This window comes from Carcharodon carcharias, chromosome 28, assembly GCF_017639515.1.
Source record: "Carcharodon carcharias isolate sCarCar2 chromosome 28, sCarCar2.pri, whole genome shotgun sequence".
In the NCBI taxonomy this organism is placed as follows: domain Eukaryota; kingdom Metazoa; phylum Chordata; class Chondrichthyes; order Lamniformes; family Lamnidae; genus Carcharodon; species Carcharodon carcharias.
The window spans coordinates 19,551,744-19,579,729 of NC_054494.1; the positions used below are offsets into that span (position 1 = coordinate 19,551,744).

Sequence of the window (27,986 nt, forward strand, 5' to 3'; positions counted from 1 at the left end):
CAGAGATTTCGGAGAAAATTCGGCAGGCCCTACAGCACTGCATAAGACCATCAGGAATACAGTTTAGACAAGGAGACAAAGGGAAGGCCAGAAAGAGTGGAAAGGACCTGGAAAGGTAATAGGGAGAGATGGGAAAAAAGTAATTGTGCAACACGGTAATCAAACTACATTCTTCATGGTTAATCGGTACTGATTCTACCTTTACAGGTTCTGAACAGGGCATAGAATGCGAGGAGGCGCCCTGCACTTCACATACACATGCACTGGGCAGTTATGAAGAGCAGATGACCCTAGATACAGGGTTGACTGACAATGAACAAAGCAATACTGAGGTATAGATTAATGCTAAACAAAAACGGAATTACCTGGAAAAACTCAGCAGGTCTGGCAGCATCGGCGGAGAAGAAAAGAGTTGACGTTTCGAGTCCTCATGACCCTTCGACAGAACTAGGCGAAGTTTTGTATTTCCAGCATCCGCAGTTTTTTGTTTTTTGTTTTTATAGATTATTGCTATTCGTCCAAAAGGCCAATTGCCTAAAGTAAGAACAAAGGTAAAATACATGCCGGAAGGGACGTGGAGGGCTACTGCCATCATAGGGAGAGCAGGAAAGGCCACTGGTAAATACAAACATTGGCTAAATGTGCAGGATGAAGGACAGGAGACAAGACCTATCGATTGGCAAAACCGAAGTAAAGATGTGGAAACCCAGAAAGCGCAGTATGAGTTCTGACAGTGGACCAGAAAGTGGTCGTGACCCTAGAAAAATATCATGGACTTGTGAACAGAACTCCGTTCGCATGGGAGAACAATCATATAGTAGCAGTCCAAAAAGGGAGAGAAATGTAAGTAGAGGCCGTAGCTTAATAAGGAGGACTATAGAGCAAGCTAGCAATCTTAATAGAGGTAGAAATCCTTATGACAGAGAGATTCTTGTAGCTGCTAATAAATTGGACGGTAAACTGAAAAAGGGAGCCAAACAGAAAGAGTTGGAAAGTTGGAAGGAATTTGGGGCATATTCTGAAATACCTGACAGAGGACAGCCAGCTTTATCTCACAGGTAGATCAGTAAAAAGAAGGTACTCCCAGACGGCCAAAGCGAGATTAGTAGCCCGAGGCTTTGAAGAGAGACTAGGGGATGAAGAGATCAGGATGTCAGAGTGGACTCGCCTACTGTGGGGAAAGTGAATTTGAAGATTTTTTTTTTTAGCTATTTTGGCTTCCTATTCCTGGGAGTGCAAATCAATTGATATAAAGCTGAGTTTTTATAGGGGGAGAAGTTTCAAAGGAAAGTGTTTTGAAACCACCCAAAGAAGCCAGGGATGTAGAAGGAAAGTTATGGAAATTAAATAACTGTTATTTATAGGTTGAATGATGCATCAAGAGTTTGGTATTTTGCCGTGAGGTCTGTTGTTGCAAACAGGTTGCATTCAGTTAAAGGCAGACCTCCTGATGTTCTACTGGTACCATTAGGAGGAACTAGCTAGGATCTTTATCATGCATGTTGGTGATTTCCTGTGGGGAGGATCTGTAGAATTTGAACAATGGGTAATCAAGGAGATAAAGAAGGAATTCCAGGTCGGAAGTCAGGCTTCTGGGGCCTTTAAATACATAGGTTTAGACATTAAGCAGAGCATTAAGTTAGGAGTGACGTTGACTCAACAAACTTATCTAGAAAATGTTAATTATATCCCAATAACTCATGGTAGATCCTCACAAAAAGAGGATCCTGCTACCAAGGAAGAAATGGAACAGTTGAGAAGTTTGATTGGGCAGTTGAACTGGTTATGCACTCAGACTAGGCCTGACGCTGGTTATGATGTGTTGGAGCTGAGCATTATGATGAAACATATGGCAGTTGAGCAAGTTCTGAGAACAAATAAAACACTTAAACAATTAAATTCTGAGAGATGGATGCGTGCTCAAGTTTCCAGCCTTCCAGAAGATGAGGTTGGTCATTTTTAATGATGCTTCACATGCCAATCTTCCAGATGAGTTCTCTATCACAGCCGGGTTCATCATATTCTCTAACACAGCCGGGTTCATCATATTCTCTAGCACGGCAGGGTTCATCATATTCTCTAGCACAGCCCGGTTCATCATATTCTCTAGCACAGCAGGGATCATCATATTCCTGGTGGGAAAGAACGATAAATGTTGCCCACAGGTTTGGGAGGCCAAGAAAATAAAAAGGGTAGTGAAAAGCACCTTGGCTGCTGAAATGTTAGCCTTAATAGAAGCATTAGATATGGGGATTTACTTATCCGGTATATTGACAAATATTATATAAGGGGCACGATGTGGGGAAAGCTCACCCATTGAATGTTATGTTGATCAGCTGTCTCTTTGGGGCAATGTTCATCCATGAAAAGTGTCACAGAAAAAAGGCTATGAATAGATCTAGCCAGCATAAAGGAGATGTTAGAGAGATGAGAGATCTCTAAAATAAAATGGGTTGGCACAAGTCACCAACTATCAGACTGTTCAACAAAAAGTGCCTGCTCTAAAAAAATTGTGGAAGAGGGTGTCTTATAATGATGCAATGAAAAGTTGTTTTTGTTTTATAATTGTGTGTGTGTGGTAAAAGAAATTTGGGAATTATAGACGTGGAAATAAGTGACATTATTTCCTAGTGTTTGTTTAAAAAGAGTGCTGAAGCTTTTTTTAGTTTAAAAAGAAGAGGGGAATCTGTTAATATGGCAATCATCTTGTTAAAACCAATTGTTAGTTAAACAGGTGATGGGCATTAATTATCCCATCTAAACAGAATAAAAAGGTACAGCTGGAACACTTTGTGTGGAAGCTACTAGGAAGTTAGTCGCACGGAGGAGTAAAATAAACCATCTTTAACCAAGAGATCAGCCTGGATTAATTCTTCTACCACAACCCCTTATTATGACTAACGCTCACCCTCTTTTTACCTGTGTCATTGGTATTGATATGGACCACGACCTCTGGCTGTTCACCCTCCCTCTTCAGATTGTCCTGTAGCCACTCAATGATATCCTTCACCTGGCACCAGGGAAGCAACATACATCCTGGTGTCACGGCTGCAGCCACAGAAACATCTGTCTGTTCCCATTACAATAGAATCCCCTGTCACTATTGCTCTCCCACTCTTTTTTTCTCCCCCTCCCCATGCAGCTAAGCCACTCCTGGTGCCACGGACTTGAATCTTTCTATGTTCCCCTAAGAAGCCATCTCTCCCAGCAGTATCCAAAACGGAAAATCTGTGAAAGGGAGATGGATCCAGGGAACTCCTGCACCACCTGCCTAGTGTTTTTACTCCATGTGGCAGTCACCCATTCCCTTTCTGCCTGTGCACTCTTTACCTGCAGTGTGGTCACCTCACTGCACGTGCTATCCACAAAGATCCCATCCTTGCGGATGCTCCACAGTGACTCCAGCAGCAGCTTCAGCTCTAAAACGTGCATTTCAGGTAGCTGCAGCTGGAGCCACTTCCTGCACAAGTGGTCATCCTGGGCACTGGAAGTGGTCTTGACTTCTCACATCACACAGGAGGAGCATTCCACTTGGCCAAGCTGTCCTGCCATGACTTACCCTTAAGTTGCTCCCTTTACTTTTATTTCCTTTAGTTTAGAAAAATATTAAGGACAGAAGAAATATTCACCAGGTCCTACTTACCAAGACCACTGCTCTTCTTACTGAGGAAAGGTAGCAAATGAAAGGATCCCTTCCTCCCTCTTCACTGAACTCCCTCTCTCACCAAACTCTGACTTAAGCACTCTAATGCAGCCCAAAGTAGCATTTCTTTATTGTCCATCAACTTACCGTATGTCTGTTGCTTTAGTTTACCCTTATGCCTTTATTCATCCATGGTGTTTCACTATTGGATAGTTTCCTTGTGCTTTTCCTTTTAGAACAATAGGTTTCTTGAAAACTCTGATTACTGTTGTAATTGTTTGCCTATTCTGTTCTATTCTTGTCTGTCAAAAAACATGTTCTCTCTCTTTTTCACTGACTTGGCAGCCAAAGTAAAATGAACACAGTGAAGGACTTTTCCAATGTTTAAAGGTTCTATATGAATACACCTTATTGAATTAACAGTAACAAAGTTACCTTTGCTAAATTTTGTACAAAGTGAAGCAACGGAAAGGTGTGGAGGTGTTTTTGCAGGAATATTTGAATTAAGAGGGACAAACTGTAGTCAGTTGGCCAGTTATGAAATGTGCATTTGTGCAAAATATTTTCTGTCATTGAATAAAAAGTTAGAAAACATTTTTTTTTCCTTTTTTCATTAAATTTTATTTAATAATTTAATAAAAAAACACTAGGAAAAACACAGGATTGACATATACGAAATATGTTAGTTCAAAACATGTCAATTTATACTTGGCAATATCCTCAAGTTGGAAAAATACATATTCTGTTCTACAAATCATTTGGAAATGTTGCTTTATATATATCCTACGCGATATTAAACAATATATAAATAAAATAAATGAATATTTTTAAAGTGCATTTCTTTCCAGATACACTATAGTTTATTCGTGTAAACACTAAACACTGACCTGCTTGATGTGATCAATGATTAATCAGTTCAGTAATGCAAACTGCAGCACAAAGGTCTTCTTTCAGTCTGGCTGAATTCATTATTTATAAAGGCTTTGGGCAAGCCTTGTGTTACATTGTGCCACCACATGCTATATATCTGATTTTACATATTGAACAAATTTGACATGAAAATGCTAATAATATTTTTAACATCAGTGTAACCTTATAGAATTAAATGACAATATATAAATAACTGCTTCACTGCACTAGTTTCATACAACACATCCTGAACACCAGTAATCGACAATAGATTTAATCAAAGTAAATAAGAAAAAGAGAGAACAATTCATGGCTCTTGATTCTGAAATAGCGATTGAAAAAAATAATATATTCGAGTGCTTTTTGAATTGGCCGACCCTGTGATGTAAATTCCAAGGGACATCACAGGACTCAAGAAGGTTAATTTCCTTTTTTTCCTTAACATCTTCTCTGATGACATCATAAGTCCAATACTTCTCCTTTTGGGTCAGATTTGTTTTCTAGTTGCGTGCCTCTCTCATTCTTCGTGGCTGAATGCATTCTATTTTCCTCACGAGATCATGGCCAATTCTGGATGGGAAAAGAAAAGTGGTGCATATGTTACAAATGATGTGTCTCCAGGACAGATTTGAGAGTTTGATGTGCCTTATCTGATCGAATTACTCTTAATCCTTTAAAATCCCAAATATTTACTACTTGTGAATACCAAACCTTTGCAATTCTGTTAATGAACTAAATTATGTAGAATTGTGCACGTTTTGAGTTTATAGAACAATAAGAAAATAACTTTTGTGAAATTATCTATTAAACTTTCAGTTTTGGCTTGAGTTTGCAGCATAAACATGACTACAAGTTAATTTTAATTCTCTTTTGTATATTAGATTCTTTTGGCTGGTCTGTACAAAATGCTACACTATTCAGTAAAGAAGTTGGCAAAATTTGAGATTCAGGCACAGAAAAATAATCCATTGTCTAAATAAAAGTGTGGGGTATTTGCTCTGATGGAGCCATTAGAAAGTGCTTTGAAGATCTAAATGACTAGTCAACACTTAGTTCAATTAAACAATCCTGGTATCTGGGAAAATTACAGGCCAGGTTATGAATTTACTTTTATGAAGATTAAACACAGTACTCCTTTAAGGGTAGACATATTAAATCCTGTCCTATTGGCTCTATGTTACATTTTGCATCCAATTTATTCTCTGTTTTGCAAGTGTTAATTTGTTGGTTGTGAAATGGTTAGTTCTACCGCTGATGCACTGTAATAGAATATAACCTGATACTGTAACAACTAATGGTTTAATCTGATGGATTAAATTTCCATAATATTGTGGAGGCAAAATTTGGACCTGGGGAAAAACTTCAAAAGCAATCTAATCCAAATTGATCATTTGATTTTGGAATGGTCTGTTAGCTCCATGCTTGTCAATAGTCTGTTGATAGCAGCACCATTTTTCACACCAAAATATGTCTTGTGTGTGCTCCTCACTATGCATAGACAACCATTTGTATAGATATATGTTGCAGTATTAATATTGATTCTAAATTTCTCTTATTTTCTGCATAGTAAGCCCATTAAGTATATAATCTATTTCTGGTGGTCAAGCTCTATCTCTCCCCCCACCCCCAGAATTGCAAATGATTTAATATTTGAATTAAATTATATAATTCAATTCTGAAACTTTCCATTTATTTCAATTAAGAGGATAGACTATTGTAGTAACCAGTCACTTGAGCTCACCTTTCCCAACATGCAACCAACATTTTGCCTTGTTTTGAATTGGGGTTAAGGCACACTTCCATTTCTGAGTTTCCCTTATTTACTGTAAGTCTGAAAGAAGACAATAAATGGAAAAGTTAGAAACATTTTCTATTTTGCAGTCTTTGTTGTTGAGATTTTTGGGTGCTCACCCATTCAAGTGTCCAAATAAATCAATGAAGTATCTAATAAAATCATCAGTAAGAATCAATAAGCAATTCTTGATAATTCACCAGAATTTTCAGCTTAATGGGGTCAATAGAACATTTGTTTTCTTCTTTTCCCCCATTGTATATTCTTGTGTAAATGATCATGTTGTTGAGTGATTCTCAAAGCTTTACTTCCCCTGGTGATTTTTTTCAAAAGCTCTTCACACCTCCAGTTCTTCTAACTTCCCTAGTCATTTGCTCTAATCTGTGAGACATTCAGCTCTTCAAATCCTAAAATTCAGAAAGCAGCTAAACTTTGACTGAAGACCATTTTCCTGACTATGACAAAATAGCTATTCTGATGTTTGGGTCTTGACATTAGAATTAATTCTCTTGTACACAAGGAAGGGAAATGCAGATGACAAAGTTAAGGTTGCATTTGCATCAGTCGCACTTGAACTGCTATGCATGTGGAAGATTTCCTGATAACCTTTGGGAAATACAGACTACAGTTCAATTGCCAGCAAAAAATGTCAAACTGCACATCAGAGTGAGCTATTGTTGGCAACTGGCTCTCTCTCTCTTTCATAGCAGGAGGAAGATATATTATCCTCTGAGCTCCCTTTCTCTTTGGTGAAGGGATTGGAGGGAATCATCTAAAACTTTACAAAGCAAATCATTTAAACTGAAACTTTAATTTTGTCCTGATGAATTTAATTCCCTAGTATTCTTTTAAGTAACATTTCAATTGACAATTAAATGTACCCGGTTTCCCCACTTTGCAATCAGCGCAGTAACTGCTAAAAACTTATTTTACACACTATAAAGGTTAGAACCCACTCCCTCATCCGTTAGCAGCAAGAACTCTTCACAGTTTAAATTATTACTTACATGATTTGAATACTTGGGCAGTGTCCTTCTTTTGGAATGATTAAGAAGTCCTCCACATATCTGAGAGGCACTATTTTAACAGTTTCAAAGCAGAGACACCTGGGTGGATTGGTGGTGCCCTCTGTAAAAGACAGTTTACATTTGAGTTTATTATCACAGAATGAAGTAACGAAACACTATTCATCTGTTTTCACTTATAACTGAACCAGTGACTAACCAGAACTTCATTACTGACCTGCGGGGAAGTATGCACAGACAAATGCTAGAGCCAAGAGAGTGGTTGCTTGGATTTTGCAGTTCATTTTGTTGCTCGTTTTGTAGATGTGTTTTGCTCCCCTAAAAACAAGAAGACAGATGTTCAAAAACTTAAGAATTTATGTGCATTGGAAACTACAAATATTGGATGCATTACGGTCTTCCAAAACCTCTGGACTGATTAAATTCCATTTATGCCAACAGTATTTCTAGGTAGCTATATGAAGCACCATCTGCCTGGAACAGCACTTGAGAAAATTAATTAAGTGTTAATTTGCAAAAAGGCTTCATTCAGTGGCATTTCAGTTGCATAGTTAATGGTTACATTGAGAAATGGAATAAACAAGAACTCACCTTGTAATAGCTTGTTGGTGACTGTCAGTCAGCTTGCCTCTTATTAATTTTCTGCACGGTCTTTTCTCCTCCGATTAAGCTTGCCAACAGCTACAGTCCCCTGGAATGTTTCAGAGCTGACAAGATGCTTTCACTGCTGGAGCTTGCAGTTTGAGATCTGTGCCTGTTGGTGCTTTTTGCTGCTTATTTATACGCTGTCAGCCACAGCTGCAATGATCGAATCACATGTTTTCCTGGAAAAAACCAAAGATGATGAAATCTTGGAGATTCCAGTTCACACTGAGCCAACAGACAGAGCAGCAGATCTAAAGAGGCAACACAAGCAGCTGCCTCAGAATTACATATATTTTTAAATTGTTATTTTTCACTTCACCAAGATTCTATTTTCTGTCACCTATCTCTAGGAGGTGTTGATCTCTTCCTGTGCTACAGTTTGATGGTAATCCCAGTTCCCTTCAGGGCTATTTGGAGTTGGGACAACAGAGTGCCACTGGGACAAATATTATGATTACAAAGGGAAAGAAGCAGAGGTAATTTAGCCTATCCTGCCAGTCAGTTTGGTCATGGCTGACCTGTGGGCTGAATTTTTGGACCAGTGTCAGGAATGGAGATGGACAGAGCCCAAAAATACTGTCACCCACCAGCCTGCTGGTTTGCTGACCCTTTCCTGGTGCCAGTCATTTTTGCTGCGGCAGGTCCAGGGCTGTCCACCCCAAGGAGGCAGTAGGAGGCTAACTGGATTTGCCAGTTTACTGATGCAATGGGGTTCAGTTCAACCACTTGGAAGCTGGCACCCAGTGGCAGCTCAGGGAGGGTCAATGTTCTCCAACCCCACACAGTGGTGACCAGGCTGCTGAATCTGTATTTTATTGAAAGATTCAAATTGGTGAGAGGGCGCCTCTGTGTTGAAGCACCTTCTCGCCCTTAGCTGCCATAACAGCCTACTATTCCTCTGAAGCTGGGAGACCTCTGACTCCCGAGCTTCGAGAGCCCACCTGTTGCCTTTAATTGGACCTAGAATCTGCCTCCATGCCTCTGTGAAAATCCCATTAAGTGACTGTTTTGCTTGGAGCAGGAGGGGGATCTGGTTTGGGACCCTGAAACAGTCCCGATTACTTATTTGTGCCCCCGAATTGCAAATTCAGCCCGGTAATTCAACTCCATTTGCCTGATCTTTGGCTCCATATCCCTTAATACCCTTAACCTATGACAAACCTTTCCCTTAGTTCTGAAATTTGAACCCCCACCATCCCCAGCCCCTAGTCTCGTAAGCGGCTTGGCGGAGAGTGTTTTCAGTTTGCACTGCTGTGTGTGAAGAAATGCTTCATGACATCAACCCAATCAAACGAAAATATTTAATGTAATTAAATCATGATCTTTCATCACTGATACAATATTCTGCAGTGCTGTCTTTACTGGATCTATGTTTAATAATACAAGTGAGCGCTAGATTCGCATGCTATGTTGCTGCCTCTTACTTTTCTTTTGGAATGTTAAATAATCCAATGAACCTGAGTTTGGTGCTCCTTAAATCCTGTAGCCACGAGATGGTATGGTGGCTGTATTCTCCTTTGATCAGTTCATAGCTTAATACAGCAGTTTTTCCATTCAACTTACGTGGATTTTGAACATTAGTTGTATGTTGGACTGCAATGAAATCGTTTTTTTTAAGTAACCATTCAGTGTACATGGATAGTGTTATGCTTGTGTGTACATAATGAGATAAATTTTAAAATTTACCCTCTGTACTGTTAAAATTTCAGATTAGTTTGGCTAAGGTAACATGCAGGAGAACACCGCAGCAAATGATGTGAAGTAGTGCAAGTGGAGGAAAGGCATTGGCTGTATTTCTATCCTTGTGCTTACTCTAAATGGGTAACTTGCAGCAGTGTAGGTACAAAGCACCGGATTCAACAGTGGGATCTTGCTCCCAAGGTACAGAATGCGTCACAAGACGGTCAGACTTAGGCTTGTTATAGAGAGGAAAGAGGTTGAAGGCAGAACGTGGAACCAATAATGAAGAAATAGGAAAGGAAGATTGCTAACATGTGATTCTGTGGTACGGTAGGAATGACCAACAAATGAGCATGACCATGTTTATCCTTTCAGGTGGACATTAAAGATCCCATGGCACTATTTTGAAGAAGAACAGGGGTGCCATCCCTGGTGTCCTGGCCAATATTTATCCCTCAATCAACATCGCTGAAAACAGATTATCTGCTCATTATTACATTGTTATTTGTGGGAGCTTGCTGTGCCCAAAGTAGCTGCCACTTTCCCTACATTACAACAGTGACTTAACTTCAAAAGTATTTAATTGGCTGTAAAGCGTTCTGCGACATCCAGTGGTCATGAACGGTGCTATATAAATGCAAGTCTTTCTTTCTTTACATATTTTCTTTTCCTGCTGTGGAATAAGTAAGGCTCTGATTAACATTTTAATTGTGCTCATGGTACTGTGATTTTCAGCCACATTTGAAATTCACGACTGCTGCACGGTTTCCCCTGATTCGGGAAACCATACACTGAGCTTGAGTGAGGAGCTGCTGGCTCCCCAAGGTTCCTGTGGCTTGGAAGCACCTGGCAATGAGGGCCTGCCATCAATATCAGCAGGCGCTACCCCCTCCCCAGTCTAGTCAGTTTCTTGGTCCAGTTTCTATGTTCCCTGGGGACGCCATGTTCAAAGTCCACCCTGCTGCAGTTCTGGCAACAACCTCTGCATTTTGAATTGTCTGTGAGGTTAAAAATATCTAAGATGACCAGTGAGAAAACTGTTTCGAAAAAAACCTGCAAACTCAACAAAGTGGCACATGATTGGGGTGAAACCTCATGAAACAAATCACAAGAAAAGAAAATGATTTATCAAGTGATGCAATAAGAACTCACTGATTTTAATGTCTGTTCCGCATCAGGGATGTGAGTAAATACTTAAATCTAAAATGCAGTGGCTCCTATAGCCCATTAAAATTGAGGCACAGGTTTTTACAAGTTCAAAAAATAAAATAGTTTTTCCTAAAGATATATCTGTTTTATCTAGGCTAATGGTTGAATAATGAGAACACTCAGTGATTCAGCATGGCCATGGTTGAAAGTACTTTTCCTTTCAGACAGCTCCTCCATTAGCCAGGAGAAACAATGAATGCCTGGACACAGCTCTGTTCTGCTTTTTGCACAGTGGCTTGTCCAAGTGCCCACAAATATCACAAAGCCCCTTTGTGCTCTGCAGCCATTAACTTTTATCAACTCGAAACACATGTTCTGTACTGCAGTTTTCACCAAGAGCCAGAGAAAATGACTTGAGTCCTCCCATTGTTCAACTACAAGAAATTGTGGCTCATGCAAAGCTAGATGTTGGACAAGCAGGCTGACAGACAGAAGTCGTGCAGGTGTTGGAGGGGCAGGGATGAGTGTGCATGTGGAAGCTGACCCGACGTCTGCCGAGGGCAAGCATGTAGATGAGGAAGAAGCCAAGGAGGGAGAGTGCCAAGGATATATCCTTCTGTAATGGCACAGGGACGAGAAGAGAAACCATTGCTCAAGATGTTCCACCCTACCTGGATATCAGAATTAAGTGAGGGCAGCCCTAATGAGTTGGACAGTGGAAGAAAGTCATTGTAAGAGAACTGTGTATCAGTCAATCAGAGGTTTGATTACTTGCAGTAGCTTATTGATAGTGTCAGTGAGAAAGACAGAATAAATGATTGGTATTGATTACTGATGGTTCTAATATTCCTACGTGAAAGATATGAAGGAATTTATCAGCATTCTGTGGCTGTAGGTGTGTTTGTCTCAATGAAAGGACATTGTTTTTAAAGTAGCCGTTTATGTTTTTAAAAAATTATTCATTCATAAGATGTAGGCATCACTGAAAAGCCATCATTTATTGCTCATGCTTAACTGGTCTTGAGACAGAGATGGTCAGCTGCTACTTACTGCTGCAGTTCGTAATGTAGGCACTCCTGTGCCGTTGATTGGTAGGAAGTTCCAGGATTTTGATCGAGACAGGACGGCGTGGGATTTGGAGGGGAACTTGCATCTCATACATCTGCTGCTCTTCTCCTAGGTGGTAGAAGTCATGCGTTTGGAAGGTGCTATCAAAGAAGCCTTGGCAAGTTGTTGCGGAACATCTTGTCTATGGTATGCACTGCTGCTACCAGTGGTAGAGGGAGTGTTCAGAAGAGCTTGGTAGTGGGCATTGAAATTTACTGTTGCATCTTTTTAAGGCACAATTATATAATGGAGTGGCAGTGAAAGAGAATATCTGTCACATCCTAGTACTCTCCTCTTTTCAGTATACCAGTGAACTGCTGATCCTAGTTGGAGGGTCTCTGGAAAACAGGTATTTGCTTTCCACACCTCTGACACTCCCTCTCAGAATATGCAAACAAAAAGTCAGCAATTCAAGGGGCAACATTTGTCCATTATATTATGTATGGTTGGCTCTGGTAGTATCGTAAATCTGTTCCCAACAGCATTTTATCAAGATGTTAAAAGGATTATTTCGTGGTTGGTTACGGTGCACCATTAATTTAGGATTTGCAGCAAGTTCACTATCTGTTCACTTGCCTGGGGCCGATGCAAATGATGGAGGGATTTTATTCTCCGGTTGAGCGGGAAGGGGAACTGTTGGCATTTAATAAATGGAGTGAAACAAAACTATCCTAAAGCATTTTGTGGTTGTTGGAATGAGTTCTCAGCTTATCATCATCTCTGGTTAACAAAGCAGTCCTGTGTCTCCACACACAACTAACATGGCAGCAGAGAAAGGACAGAAGTTCATTTGTAAAAAGAGGTGGGATGCAGATCCATGTTGCAGAACCGAAAGAGTTGGGTAAAACATTTAAATCTAGCATGCTTTTAGTCACTGTGGTTTCTGTGGCTAAAATGAATTTAAAAAATTGGTTTGGGAGCAGAAGAAAGTATTTCAATGCTTAAGGTATTGCTTTACTAGGGACACTGACACTAAGGGCAGAATTTTCGAGTCAGTGTGTGGGGTGGGCTCAACACGCCGACGCTTAAAATGGTGCGCGATATTTCGTTCAGGTGTGCACCGGAGTCGGCTGCACACCCACCGAAATGTAAACAGCCTATTAAGGCTATTAAGAAATTAATTAAAGCACTTAAGAACACTGCCTATCCAAACCTAAGGTTGGCGGGCAGGCCAAAAGCCTAAGCGGCCTTCATGTTTCTCAGGAAACCTCGTCCACAGCGGGATGAGGTTTCCTGGACCTTTTTATTAAATAAATAAATACATCTTTGTAGATATAAAAATATGGTCCACAGTCACATGAGGGGAGATGGTTAAATAAATTTTTTAATCTTTTCTTTCATTATTTTATTGTTTATTCAATCTCACTAAGGCATCTCCCTGCCTCAGGGAAATTGAAGTGCATGGCTGGCCTCCACTCTCCCTCCTTCCACCTCGCCTGCACAGGGAGCTCTGAGCGCTACCAGCCACGTGTTACGCTGGGCCTTAATTGGCCCGCCCACATAAAATGGCGGCATGGCGGTGATTGGCTCTGGGCCCATTCCTGTTCCTGCCCACCCTACCCGCCATAGGAAAAGTCCTGGCCTAAGAAACCAAAACAACCCTTGCTATTAAAGGGTTAAATTTAAGGCTATCGTGCTGACAAAAATGCAGGTGTATTTTCCCACAGTGTGAATTAGTTCAACTCTGACCTCATGACAGAAAATGTCCCTGCAGAAGCCACTGTGATATAATAAGACCAAAGTTAATATCCAGATTCTTTATATTAAAAAATAGTTTAAAATGTTGCTAATTTGGGTTCACAGCTACCTCTTCACTAAAATTATTCAGGACGAGATTTTCAGCCTCAGTGTTTAGCAAGTGATGATCAAGTGCTGTGAAGGAACTCTACTCAAATGTTTGAAAAATGGACTGAAATTCCACTGTAAAAATCTTGACCAATATTAGTCAATTTCTCTGTGGGTAATATATAAAAGATTGGCAGGAACAGGAGTTACTTGTTTGCAGGGGACAGTACATACTGGATTTGTTTTAAAATACTTGAATTGCGCTCTCAAAGAGCGACAGGGACTGCTGCTTCTGAAGTAGCACCAGTGCATGCATTGCTGAAAGACAAAAGCTTTCCTCCCGTAACGTATTTTTTGACCCACAGCTCTTTATCTAGCCTGCGCATAAATCACAGCCATGTAAAAGTCTGAACGTCGCTTTATTTTCCCTGTTATATGACCTGATGTCTATAATCTTAAGCATTGCACTTGACAAACTATGGTTTTCTTCAGCCGTATCAATCGTCCGCCAACCTCTTACTGTAACTTGTACCTTGGTTACGTTTTTAAGAATTATCTTTTCACCCTCATCTAACTGTTCGGAATCCACAGTTGTATGTACAGGGAGAAATGGAAGGACAGTGCACATAGCCTAACTTCCGCTGCCATTTCTGTTTTCTTCAGTGAACAGGTCACAACTTTTCAGCCCTTAATAATGTTTCTCTGGAAGGCTTTCTGGACTGAAGGGTTCTCAGTGCCAAATCCTTGAGCCTGGTGCATTAAATACTAATCTAAAATTGACAACGTTCTGATGTCAAGCTGACTGTCGTTTTCCTTGTTCAGGAACTTCATTCTCTATGGCCAGCTGGAAGAGCGTGAGGCATCAGGGGAATTAATGCGAAAGGCAACCAAAAAATAACATGCCACCCATAAAATGCGACATGCCAGGTTTACTGAAGACGTTTCAGCTTTTGTACGCTTGTTATTCGCTGTGTAATGAAAATCCCAATCTCTTAGTCACAATTGTGTTACACTCATAAGGAAACACATTCGGAAAGTGTTGGCTCTTCTCAATTGCTCACAAACCACAAGAAGTGAATAAACAGGTGTCAACTGTAATTGGCCCCAGCTGAGATTAGATCAGAGGAATCCATGATATGCCTTTGTGAGTATCTGTCCCATAAGTCTGTGACACACTGGGTGGTGCATTTAACAGTTGAGGTATAGGAAATCGAATACTCCTTTAAGAAAAAGAAAGCTAAGAAAGTATGCTGGTTGAAGGCCACCTAATAACACCTTGCATTTTTATAGCACCTTAATGTAGAATATATCTGAAGGCACTTAACAGTGGTCTGAGGGTAAATGGACTCCAAGACTAAAACCAAGGAGAAAAGTGACCAAAATCTTGTTCAAGGAGGAGGTTTTTAAGAAGGATCTTAAAGGAGGTGAGGGAAGTAGAGAGGCAATAGGGTTTTTGGAGGGAATTCCAGAGAGTGAGACCTAGGTAGCTGTTGGCACCACCACCAAATGGAAAGAATGGTGCAGAAGAGGTTGGCGGCTCAAAGAGGCCAGAGGTTAAGATCTTAGATGGTTTTAAACATAAAGGTAAGAATTTTAATTTTGAGCCATTGGAGTGGGGAGGTTGGGCGGTGATGTAAGAAGGGCCAAAATAGGGGTAAGGAGAGTTAAAATAGGTCAGCGAAGAGGAGAATGAAGTAGACCATGACACAGTGGAGGGGAGGCACATTGATATGTTTAATATTCCTCATGTTAATGTGAGGGAGCTGGATCCAGGATACCAGCTCTGGATAGTGTTGCTCATTTTCTGTGATGGCCTACAAATCAGTTTTAGAAGGCCTTGGTCCATACTCTCATCCAGGAAAGACACATGCTACAAGAGAAGCCAAAACGATGAAGAATAACCTAGAAATTCTTTTCATTTTATTTTAAAATTCAGCCACAGTCTACAATGTCTACTCTTCCGTACAACAAATGTCATGAATGCCGATGTGTTATGACCAAAGGACAACTGCCCTGACTCCACCACAACTGTTTTACAGTGAAAATCTTTTCAGTCGATTCCTTGGGCCAAATTGTGCTGGATTGGGACACCTCACAGGATGCATCATTAACTAGACGTGGTTGTCCATGCTTAGGTTTTAAAACTTTGCACCCACAAAGTTGTTGGAAGCACAGATGATAACAGTGCAGTGAAAGGCACTGGGGCCTCTGGACAACAGAGCCAACACTGTATCCCTTTGATCAATGAGATTTAAGGATTGAGAAATAATCAAAAGGAAGGACCAAGAATCAGGATGAATTAGAGTGGATGAATTCATTGTCCAACCAGGGACAGAAAGAGAAATGAAGAAATGGAAATAAAAATTTGATGGAGAACAGAAAAGGGAGGAAGGAAAAGCAAAAGACACTGTAATTTAGAATTTGACTTTTTAAACATCTCCTAAAAGCATTCACAGCCTGAAGGAATATGACAGCATTTTAATTGCTCATTTCCAAAGCCAGAAATGTTTATTGGCAGCCATTAACAATTGTGTCATTTAAGGAGTATTTACATTCTTGATTACTAGACTTACATTTCTGGAGTAGGTATAATGGACAATTAATGTGCAAATCAAACAACTTCGCAAGGAGGTTAAACGCACAATGCCATTTTCATGATGCTAACATTGAGCCGTACAAATTGGCCAGCCACTTGTAGTGATTCGCGATTCACGGGGTATCTCTTCCCTTTTCCACTACAAGTTGCTGGATGACTTTCACTTTATAATAACAGTGTGCACCATTCACATGTAGTTGTTTCTTTCTCAGCAAAATCTGGCCCTCGTGCCTCAGGTTACATAACATTGAGAACCCAAAGTCATGCTGTTCATACCTGTACAACGTAGATCTTCAGTGATGGTTTAGATTAAAGAATTAAACCGATCTGTTTCAATGCATTTCCAATTATGACAAGTTTTTGAATGGAAATAACATAATTGCCGATAAGAATTTTGTGTAAATAAGAATAACGATTCCTCATGCCAAGAAATAAACCAATGACACTCTTGGCTGCAGGCTGAAAATTTTAAAATTGAGCAGTGTGTGCAAAGTGCCACCCCTTGCACTGTACTCTGGTACACAGATTTCTCCCAAAAATCTACATTATATAATGCATACGCTTCATTATAAATAAATTATTAATTTAAGAAATTTTTAAAATAATTTGCATTTGGCTTTATCTCTATTTAACAATTAAGTAGGTTCCCTCAGTAGTCATTTTCCTTCCTTTTCAGAAGCACTTCCCTTTTGTTCACTGCACCCACCCCCCCACCCCACCTCAACATTATCGGGGACTATCTTAACCACGCCACCAGCCCCCAGTCCGTCGGTGATTTCCCCCACCCTTGGCTCTTGCCATATCTGGGAAATTTTCTGTTGCAGGCAGGCATTCCTGATTCCCCAAAACTTGGACCTGAGAACTCTCACCCATGCCAGAATATTCAGTCCAACTGAACAGAAAGAGAATCAGTTAAATCAAAGCTAGTATCAGCCCGCCTCGGGGAAGTTAAGAATGCACAAGCTGCTGCCTGTCTGGGGCCCAAACCCAATTACATAGCTAGACTGCAAAATGGTTGACTATTTTTAAATTGGCATAAACTGTTTCATATCAATAATCATGATAGCTCTAAGAACAATCCTGTGACTCAACTGTTTAATACAATTAGCAGAATTGAGGAAAAAGTAGAGACAGTGACAATAAAACACTAACTACATACAGCTCACACTCACACACACGCCACACATACACACACAAATGTCCAACTTGTAAACCTACATCAGTAACAGTTTATCACTCAGAATAGGATGAGTTTCATTATCAATAATCATGGTAGCAATAAGATCAACTCTGGGACTCAACCATCGAATAAAATTAGCAGAATTGTTTTTTCTCAAGTGAACAATGTTTGCTTTATTTCTTCCAATGAAATGTTAAGTTCCCGAGGTGAAAGCATGATCTTTGGAAGAGTGAGTCTATATCTTATTTTCATGGTTAACACTTCATTTAACCACCTCTCTTAACATTGACTAACTGAACCAGAGTAAACAAGTCATTGCGAAGGGTTTTGAGCACTGCTTAAAGCCGTGCTCAGCTTTCAATGTTCATTTGGTACTCGACCTTCTTGTACTCCTTAAAGGGGACACCAGGAGAGAGGGTACTTGTTCCTTGGCACCTTGCTAAGGGTCTCCCGTGGCCTGCAGGAGAACTTGGAGGAGGAGATGAGACCGGGCGGAGCAGCATCAGCTGGTGCAGGAGAGAGGGAATGGAGGGTGATGAGGAATCGTAACAAGAGGTCTCATCCATCCAGTCTTCAGAGAACACTACATCACATTCACGTGATGCAAGACCAGTGCACAAGGAAACTGTGCTTTATCTTTTGGGAGATTTGTAGCTTCGTGGAAGGAAGATTCTGATGCCACAACATAGCCAGGATAGCATTACCTCTATAGATAAAAACAAAAAAACTGCGGATGCTGGAAATCCAAAACAAAAACAGAATTACCTGGAAAAACTCAGCAGGTCTGGCAGCATCGGCGGAGAAGAAAAGAGTTGACGTTTCGAGTCCTCATGACCCTTCGACAGAACTTGCGTTCGAGTCCAAGAAAGAGTTGAAATATAAGCTGGTTTAAGGTGTGTGTGTGGGGGGCGGAGAGATAGAGAGACAAAGAGGTGGGGGGGGGGGTGGGGTTGTGGTTGTAGGGACAAACAAGCAGTGATAGAAGCAGATCATCAAAAGATGTCAACGACAATAGTACAATAGAACACATAGGTGTTAAAATTAAAGTTGGTGATATTATCTAAACGAATGTGCTAATTAAGAATGGATGGTAGGGCACTCAAGGTATAGCTCTAGTGGGGGTTTTTTTTTTATATAATGGAAATAGGTGGGAAAAGGAAAATCTTTATAATTTATTGGAAAAAAAAGGGAAGGGGGAAACAGAGAGGGGGTGGGGATGGGGGAGGGAGCTTACGACCTAAAGTTGTTGAATTCAATATTCAGTCCAGAAGGCTGTAAAGTCCCTAGTCGGAAGATGAGGTGTTGTTCCTCCAGTTTGCGTTGGGCTTCACTGGAACAATGCAGCAAGCCAAGGACAGACATGTGGGCAAGAGAGCAGGGTGGAGTGTTGAAATGGCAAGCGACAGGGAGGTTTGGGTCATTCTTGCGGACAGACCGCAGGTGTTCTGCAAAGCGGTCGCCCAGTTTACGTTTGGTCTCTCCAATGTAGAGGAGACCACATTGGGAGCAACGAATGCAGTAGACTAAGTTGGGGGAAATGCAAGTGAAATGCTGCTTCACTTGAAAGGAGTGTTTGGGTCCTTGGACGGTGAGGAGAGAGGAAGTGAAGGGGCAGGTGTTGCATCTTTTGCGTGGGCATGGGGTGGTGCCATAGGAGGGGGTTGAGGAGTAGGGGGTGATGGAGGAGTGGACCAGGGTGTCCCGGAGGGAGCGATCCCTACGGAATGCCGATAAGGGGGGTGAAGGCAGCCTGTCTGTATGCGCATGCAATGTTTGGGCCTCCTCTTGACTATTTACCACCCCACCAATGTTCGTCTCCTTAGATTCTTGAAGGGTGAGTGATTTATGTGGCTGGGGGGAAAAGGGATGAAAGGTGTTACTGGCTGAACGCTAACTGATGCACTGTCCTTGTTGTTAGTTTCAGCATCACCACCACATGGCCACGGCCAACAAGACCGGAGCCCCCCCCTCCACACCTGAGGACCAAGACTTGCAACTTGCGTCACATCCTTTTAGCCAGCGACTACCACTTCAGTGGGGAATATAACGTTGGTTAGTGTCCCAGGGCACAGTGGAGCAGGCACTTCACAAATGCTGGAGGAGATGGCACGGACAGAGAGTGCCGATGGCGTGAGCAGCTGGGGGACTGCAGGGGACCAGGCACATGCTGAGTCCGGTAGTGATGATGTGCCTCCTGGCGATGTCAGCCATGCAGCAGCTGCAGGACAAGCGACAAGGTGCGCAGGAGCATCTGGCAGGGTTGCTTGAGGGTGTGCTTCAGTTGGTCTCTGTGGAGGAGGAGTCCAGGTAGAGTGTCAGTGAAGGCATGAACCTCAGGGCAGAGCTTCAGGCTTCCTCCATTGAGAGATTGGCGACTCTCATGGAGAGGGGCTTCAATCGGATTAAGACTCTTCTGATTGGTTATGCTCTGACCTGCAGGCCCTCACAGCGCTAATGGCCACAGGTGGTCATGCACAATGTGGGAGATGTTCTGGGCACCAAGTGTCGCCACTCGGTGCCCATCCATCTGCAGTGGGCAGGGTGGTCCAATGTGACCTCACGTCGGCGCTGCAGCTGCCTGGCGTCGCTGTGAGCTCCTCTCAGGGCGCTCCGGATGAGGGCAGCAGCTCCTTTGCCCCTCTGCCAGTGACTGTTGCATCCGTTGAGGCTGCGACAACTGGGGAGGTGCCAGTTCTGGGATTGGCCACTCCCTCCCAGGCGGGGCCATCACAGGCTCCACGGGCCAGAGGACGGCCGCCAAGGTCATCGAGGCCAACAGGACAGCAGAGTCAGCAGGCTGTCTCAGATTCCAGTCCCAGTGAGGGGCAGCACCTAGACATAGCACCCGCCAACGTGAGCATAAGGCACATTAGGCACTCCACGGGTTTGTCACTGGTGATTTTGTGTAGGCCTTAGATTAGGGAACAAATAGTTAGGTTTGTAGGGGAGACGTTTCTCTTTGATATTGGACAGAATAAAGTTCAGTTTTCTGACCATGGCTGAGGGTGTTTCCTTTGTGCTGCTTTTGTATGTTTCACAGACGTCTCATGAGTGTTTGAGTGGACATTGATGTTTCTGTACTAAGCCCTTATTTGCAGCTGATGAGGTGGAAGATGTAGCACCTAAGTGCCACGTGTGGAAGCGCCAGGCAATGCTGGTCCTGCTGATCCATCTGTGTGGAGCTAGCTGAAGGTTCATTGGATTAAAGTGTCCTGGGTGTCCCTGCCTCCTTGGTGCAGTAGTGGGTCGGCGTGTTGCCCCTCATCATTGCCCTGTCCTTCCTCATCCTCTGAGCCACTGCTGGATTCATCATGTGCAGCCTCATCCATGTGTGTCGAGGTCTTCATCGTCAACTACATCTCCCCTTTCCAGCGCAAGATTGTGCAGAGTGCAGCATGTTATCACTATCACAGAGGCACGATCTGGGGGGTACTGGAGTGCGCCCCCTGAGCAGTCCAGGCATCGGAAGCGCATCTTGAGAAGATCGATGATTCTCTCCATCACAGCCCTTGTGATGCTGTGGCTCCTATTGTAGCGCTGTTCAGCTTCTGTTCTTAGATGGCGGAGAGGCACCATGAGCCACCTTCTGAGGGGATAGCCCTTGTCACCCAGCATCCATCCATCCAGCCGGGCTGGAGCACTGAAGAGCCCCAGCACCTGGGAGTGTCTGAGGATGTAGGCATCGTGGGAGCTGCCTGGGTACCTTGCACAGACTTGTAGAATTTGCATCCTGTGATCACACACTATCTGCACGTTGATGGAGTGGAAGCCCTTACTGTTGACAAAGGCACTGGGCTCACCCGCTGACACCTTGATGGCCACATGTTTACAGTCTATTGCACCCTGGATGCAGGGGAAGCCAGCAATGGCCGTGGAGTCTCTGGCTCGCTCTGTCTGGCTTGCCTGGTCCCAGTGGTAGTGGATGAAGATCAGTGCCCGTCTGAACAGAGCGTCTGTGACCTGCTTGACACAAGTGTGGACAGCTGATTGGGAGACACCGGTTAGGGGAGATCTCAGGGTCAATCATCTGACAGATATTGTTGACTGTCTCTTTTGACGGGCGGAGCCTCCTTCGGCACTGCACCTCAGACATATTGAGGTAGCTGCTTCGCTGCCTGTAAACCCTGGCAGCAGGATAGTGGTGTCTTCCGCTGCCCCTTCCACCTTGGTCCACCTCTTGACCCTGTGCCCCTTGTGCCTGCACCTGGCCTCCCAAAGGTGGCTCCCCTGGAGGCTGATTGTCCACTCCTGGCCTCCTCCTTATTCTATCCCTCCCTTCCTCCTCAGAGGAGCTGCCTCCAGCAGAGATGTCAGAACCCACACCCAGGCTAAATGGAGGCCTCTGGAAAGCTGCAGGCCCGATAAAGATTCCTGTCTGCAGACTGGTGAGCTGAAGCTTCAAAGTACAGAGAAAGCGATTGGAAATCGATCTGAACTGGTAACAATCACACAGGCAAGTTTAAAACACTTTCTGCATTAAATACTTCAGAAAAAACATGAACAACCCCTCTGAGCCCACATATCCCGCCCGTGGATGATGTTTGCTTAAAAACATCAGTTACCCGCCTGCCCGCTGGGCCTGTGAGCCGAGCCGAAGATTGCACGGGCTCCTCAAAATTGGCTTAACAAGGCCTTTAATTAATGGCGGGCACGCGTCGTGCTGTATCGCGTGCCCGCCCACCTAAATATGGCGATGTCACGCGCTGACGTGTGGGTTCCACCACTCGCGTGTCAGCCATAAAATTCTGCCCCCTGGATTCAACAGGTTTACAGGTTTCCCATGACTCCATGGAGCCATTGAATGCAAACATGCTCACACACGCCTCAGATCCCATGTCGATGGCTCTGCCAGGTGAAAATTATCTCCAGAAGTATTAAATGCCACAAGCAAGCCGACACAGTCCATGGGCAGTCTTGACCATGATGAAAAGTGGAAAAGATTTACTTTATGCCTTTCACAACTTCAGGGCATTTTAGAGCCTTTGAAGAGTAGGTACTGTCGTAATGCAGGAAAAGCGGCAGCCAGTTAGGACACAGCAAGTTCCTACAAATGACAATGTGATAATGACTAGAAAACCTGTGTCTGGTGATGTTGACTGAAGAATAAATGTTGGCCAGAACACCAGTTAACTCCCCTGTTCTGCAGTATGGTGCTGGGAGGTCTTTTACGTCCACATGACAGGGCAGCCAGGGTCTTGGTTTGACGTTTCATTTGAAAGGTGGCACCTCCAGCAGTGCAGCACTCCCTCAATACTGCGCTGAAGTGTCTGCTGAAATTTTCATGCTCAAATCTCTGAATTGGGGCTTGAACCCATGACTTTTTGACTCGAGTGCTAACCACCGAGCCACACCCAACTCGCAAAATCTGGGCTAGGGTGTTGAAGAGGCGACACTAATGCACTCGTGTTTAAACAATTAACCTTGGCATTCTCAGTTATAGCTGGTAGGGAGACCAAACAGAGATAAACAGGGGCTCAGGGTTTTCAGGTAACTTTAGTGCCAAAGATATAGTTAATCCAGTAAATCATTTGTGTGGAGTAAGGATTGAGATACCTCAGCAACACTGAGAAAAAAATTGCTCTTTACATGGAATAGCAAAGTGAATTGAACCGAAAAGCATGATTCACATTACAACTAGTTGGAGACTAATTTCTTTATCTACATTTGCCTGGGATTATTGAAAGAATGAGCTAATCCAAATGCTTTTAAATATGGCAATGAAAGTCTTTTATATATTCAGGGTGACTTTTTGCCTTGTCATAGAAGGGTAAAGTGAAAATGCCAGAGTTGTTCAATCATGCATAGCTTTTCAGTGCCATATAGCAGCTAGAAGGCGAATACATCCATTGTGCTGCTTTTTCTTAAAAGAAAGACTCATCTGTTGTGGTAATCATTTTTGGAAAACGTGCCAAAGGATGTCCGACTTGTAAAATACAAGGAAATGAGTCATTGGAAATCCATGCACTGTGGAAAATTAGTTCTTCAGATTCTGCCATGAGACAAAATCCAGTTCCTTTTTTTTTTAAAAAAAAGATGTCGGTGTATAAGTTAACCTTTGAAACTTTGAAAAACCCCACCAAAAATGGGGGTGGACTGATACACCGAGGATAACTGTGAACTGCTGGCATGGGTAGTCGCCATTTTTGAATCGTCACATCCCATATCACCTGCTTGACCCCTTGTGCCCAGTTATAATGTACCAGCAAGTGAAACTTGCATTTGTGGGGTGAAACATTGAGGCTGACTACTTTTGCGGGTGTAGCATGTTGTGGCTGAAAAGGTTGGGTTGGGGGGGGTATTGACTTGTACAGTGAGAACGTGCAAAAACATGATTTTTTTTAGCGGGAAAAACGGGGTTGTCTTATGTGCCAGGATGACTGAATCACTGTGATTTACAATCAATCTCTTCATAACCGATGCATGCATAAAATTGAATGATTACGTGATCATCCTTTAGTGGAAATTTTAGCCGGTGAACTTCTCTCCCTCCAGGGTACACAGGATTGACCAAGACCTTGAGAAATGCGTGTTGAGGCTACATAAATAAATGCATTCAAGATGAAGCTAGATAAGCACATAAGTGTAGTAATTATGGTGTGTAATGTATTTTTAAGAATAATACTTGTTAGGGAAGATCACACAAACTGTAGTAACCAATAAGGGAGTAGCAGGGACTATCTCAGCAGATAGTGTAGAGATAGAGTTGGAGTTGAAAGCACACGTGTAGTTGCTGCTGAGTATATTGTAAATGAATGTTTCCACTAATGAAGTGTCTGCAGATCAACTCTAATAGTATAACTCGGCCACCCTTACAACAATGAGGGAGATAAAGGGAATGCTGATGATGGTTAGATGATGTTAGAGTGTGATGAGACTCACGTGGAAGGTAAACAATGTCGTGGACCTGTCGATTGGGTCAAAGGGCCTGATCCTGCACCATAAATTCTGTGTAATCTACTAACTCTCACGAATGAATGCAGTCCTGAAGTGGATGAATTTGAAGAGTCTACATTCCTTTAAAGTGGGAGAAGTGTGGGATTGCACTGATGAAGGAAAGGGGAAGACCCTGACATGCAGAACTGAGAGATGAATGTTGTCTGAGTGCTGGAATAGGGGACTCATGACTTTAGTGGTATATTTAGCTCGAGGACCAAATCTGGATTTGCCTGAAGTGATGGATGATGCTACAGAGATGCTACTGGGGTTTGTTGAAGCTGCATTTATTTTTTTCTCAGTAAGTGAGCTTCACAAAACATTGGGAATTTTTACATTTTAAGGTTTCACTCAGAATTTTCCTTAAGCTCGGCACCAAAGGTCACATGAATAGACAACGTGCGATCCCTACAAACCAGAACCTCCCTTTTTGCACTCGATACCTGATGTGTTGCAAGCCTGGGAGTCATAGGGAAACACTTGTCAACGTATTTTAGCTCACGGACCACATCACAAAGGACGAATTGTCTGGTCCCAGTGGTGGTGGGCGTGAGCGGACAATTTGGGCAGGGCAGAAATCGGTTTCACACAGCCATGGAACCAGTTTGCAATCATGCACTCCACACGTCACTGGGGACCACGTTTCCCACCATCCAAAGTCGGGTACTTAATTTCAATGTATTTGTGTCTCATTATTGTGCCCTCACATCAGAATCAATCCCCATGCCAAATTTACCGCCCACCTCGGTGTAACCTCAGAGAGGGGTGTTTCACAACTGCCTTTAAAAGGTGAGCACCTGGCAGCCTGAACTTCGAGGGGAACTGGGAGCTGAGTGCATACAACCCAGCTCAGCGCTCACGAGCATCGCCCGTAGGACATCAAGGAAGAGGGGCTGTGCATTGGTGGACACAGGCAAGTTGCTTTATCCTCCAAATGCTCCAAAACCTTTCACCTCTCGGGCGCAGACTGCAAATTAATGTGCGTTTTATGGGACAGCAAAGCAATTGTCTGACTGGGCAAGTTGTAGGATCCCTTTGCAAAAAGTCGCCCTGGCGCAGTCACTGCTGGAGGCGCTCACAGCTCCTTGCAATGTCTTTATTCAGGGTTGGACCAGAATCCCTCATGGTTCCAGCTAATAGCCTTGCAGTGCAAGTTAGTAGAATGGCTGTGCCCAAAATGAGAGCACAGCATGCAGTCCAGTGGCCGAAGCTGCCACCAATCAAACAGGTGGAGTGGGGCAGAGGTGAGTGGGGTTTCGGACAGCCAATGAGCACACTGCACACTGGCCATCCAAGTGGTGGCCAGCACTCTCTGACATGCGTGAATAGGCCTTCAGACTTAACCAGGAGAGGCTCTTAGGACATATATGCCAACCCACACCTCTCTCTCTCTTTGATTCTGCAAAAGGAGAACAGCAGGATCGTGGAGCCTAGTAATTTAGTGGTTTGCCTCATGGCTTACAGGGAGCAGAGAAGAAGGAGAAGAGTGCGGCAGAGGCACCTGGCTCGGCAAAGGGAGGAGCACGTCCCTCAAATGAAGAAGGAGTGGCAGGGCCTGCTGTGTACGCAGCTGAAGATCCACAGGGAGCCGTAGCTCGTAGGCAACTCGCCAGACCCAGGATCTTTAGACGGCACCTGTCATTCCTGCAGATGGTTGAGAACCAGTGGAGTCGAAGACTGTGTACGTCCAGGGAACTGGTCGGTCACAAAAGACACCTGCTGCAGGGTTTGGCACCAACGGGACATGGAGTTCATCCACTGTCAGTGGCCGTCAAAGTGACTGCGGCGTTCAATTTGTACACTAGTGGCTCCTTCCAGAGCTCCACAGGTGACCTGTGCGGGATCTTGCAAGCCTCCACACACACGTGTATCCAGGAGGTCACGGACGCCACCTTCACAAAGGCACAGAACTTTGTGCATTTCGCCCGGGATCAGGAAAGCCAGGAACAGTTTGCTGGCCAGCTCCAACACGTGACACTCGAACGGAGTGAGGACCTTGTTGTCTGGCACTTCACCCCTACTCTGGGACTTCCGTCATTGACTGTACATGATCTTGTCCTGTATAAAGACGCTGGTGGTGAGACCGATGGGCCTCCTGCAGCCAGATGGCCGGAGGAGGGATGGTGGTAAAGGACATCGCGGCAGGCTTCCACGACATCGAAAAGGGATACATCACTGAATCAGGGGGCTGCACTCTCTCTAGCTTTTGGGGCCATGTTTTCACCAGAGCAGTCCTGGGCAGTGAACATTGAGTAGTGTGCGCGTGACTGCAGTTTAACTATAGTGCCTGGAGTGAGGAAGCAGCAAGATAACAGTGTGGCAGACAAATCAGAGGCTGCCCGCCAGCGAGACAGCTTCTTTCCTGTGGGCTGCATTATTAATGAGGCGGGAAGGGAACGATACGGCACAAAAATCCGCCATTGCGGCCAGCGGATAAATTGTCTTTATTCGTGCCTGCTACTGCACTTCTGGGACGATTCTGCCCAAATGCTTTGCTTATGATCTAGACTTCCAGAAGGTGGCAGGATAAACAGCCTATCACTGTTACGTCTGGCCAAAAGTTACGGAACTGATTAATAATCAATAACAGATAAGGATTAACTAAAGCAATGCAGCAGCACCCTGTACTGTTTTTAACAGTTCTTTTAACTTGCACTTCAAATGCCAAAATAACAAATGACTCCACGCTAGCTGTACTGATACCAAACATAAGGGGGAGGGGATCAGTGGGGTGTAACATGGATGACTAACCCACTGTCAGCAGATTTCTGCCCAACAGTGAAACTCCGTAGCGTTTCCAGCATTTTTCTTGGTGGCCTTTAAGGAGCAGATGAACGGCAATCAAGTTCCCTTAGACTTTGACTTTTGATTAGGATCTAAGGAAGTCTATATCAAATAAAGTTGGCAAACAAAGCTATACTTTTTTGATGTAGGAGATGTCGGCAAGTTTCATTTTGAGTCTGTCACTTAGTTGGAAATTACTTTAGTCTTTTTGGGCCATCCACAGAACAAAGCAAGCTATTGTGTTAAATAGTTATTTTGTTTCCCAAATAAAGTGTATTTGTACAGAAAGAATATCCCTTTCTATTCAACTGACCATTAAGTTGTAGAGCTCATCTGCAATGGCCCGTGTACTAGAGCTGGATACTGTTCAAGTACGTGGGCCACTGCAGCTCAAGTACGCGACAGCAGCAAAATTTCAAATGACTACCAATTTACTTTGCACACATTTCAAAATATATAGACTTATGGTTAGCATTGAAGCCAAAACTCCCACATTCATTGCTGGGCTCCAGGAGTTGGAATTCTATTAAACATTAATGCCATGTTTTATAATGTTTTCATTACCTACCTTTGGCCCCTGTACACTTTCATGGTCAATGTCCATTTTATTCACAGAAATCATTTAAAAGCATGGTGTTATCACCTTTACCATGGTAGGACATAACCTAGTAGGAGGCCATTCGGCCCGTCATTCCTCTGCTGGGTCTTTGAAATGGCAATCATGCATAGTCCAACACTCCTGCCTTTTTGTCTATAAT

At 43.2% G+C, this 27,986-nt stretch overlaps 2 protein-coding genes across 6 annotated transcripts in view; one reads left to right on the top strand and one right to left on the bottom strand.

The window, feature by feature from the left end:
* The window catches only part of rassf4a (Ras association domain family member 4a), a 244,154-nt gene that overhangs the window by 89,306 nt on the left and 126,862 nt on the right, over positions 1-27,986 (top strand). The gene's annotated exons all lie outside the window — the stretch shown is intronic.
* LOC121270806 (platelet factor 4-like) lies at positions 4,238-8,145 on the bottom strand. The gene is made up of 5 exons (XM_041176247.1): positions 7,961-8,145; positions 7,587-7,687; positions 7,352-7,472; positions 6,294-6,383; positions 4,238-5,122 (listed from the first exon to the last, which is right to left on the bottom strand). The coding sequence occupies exons 2-5, from the start codon at positions 7,651-7,653 to the stop codon at positions 5,053-5,055; spliced, it is 348 nt and encodes a 115-aa protein (XP_041032181.1). The 5' UTR covers positions 7,654-7,687; positions 7,961-8,145; the 3' UTR covers positions 4,238-5,052.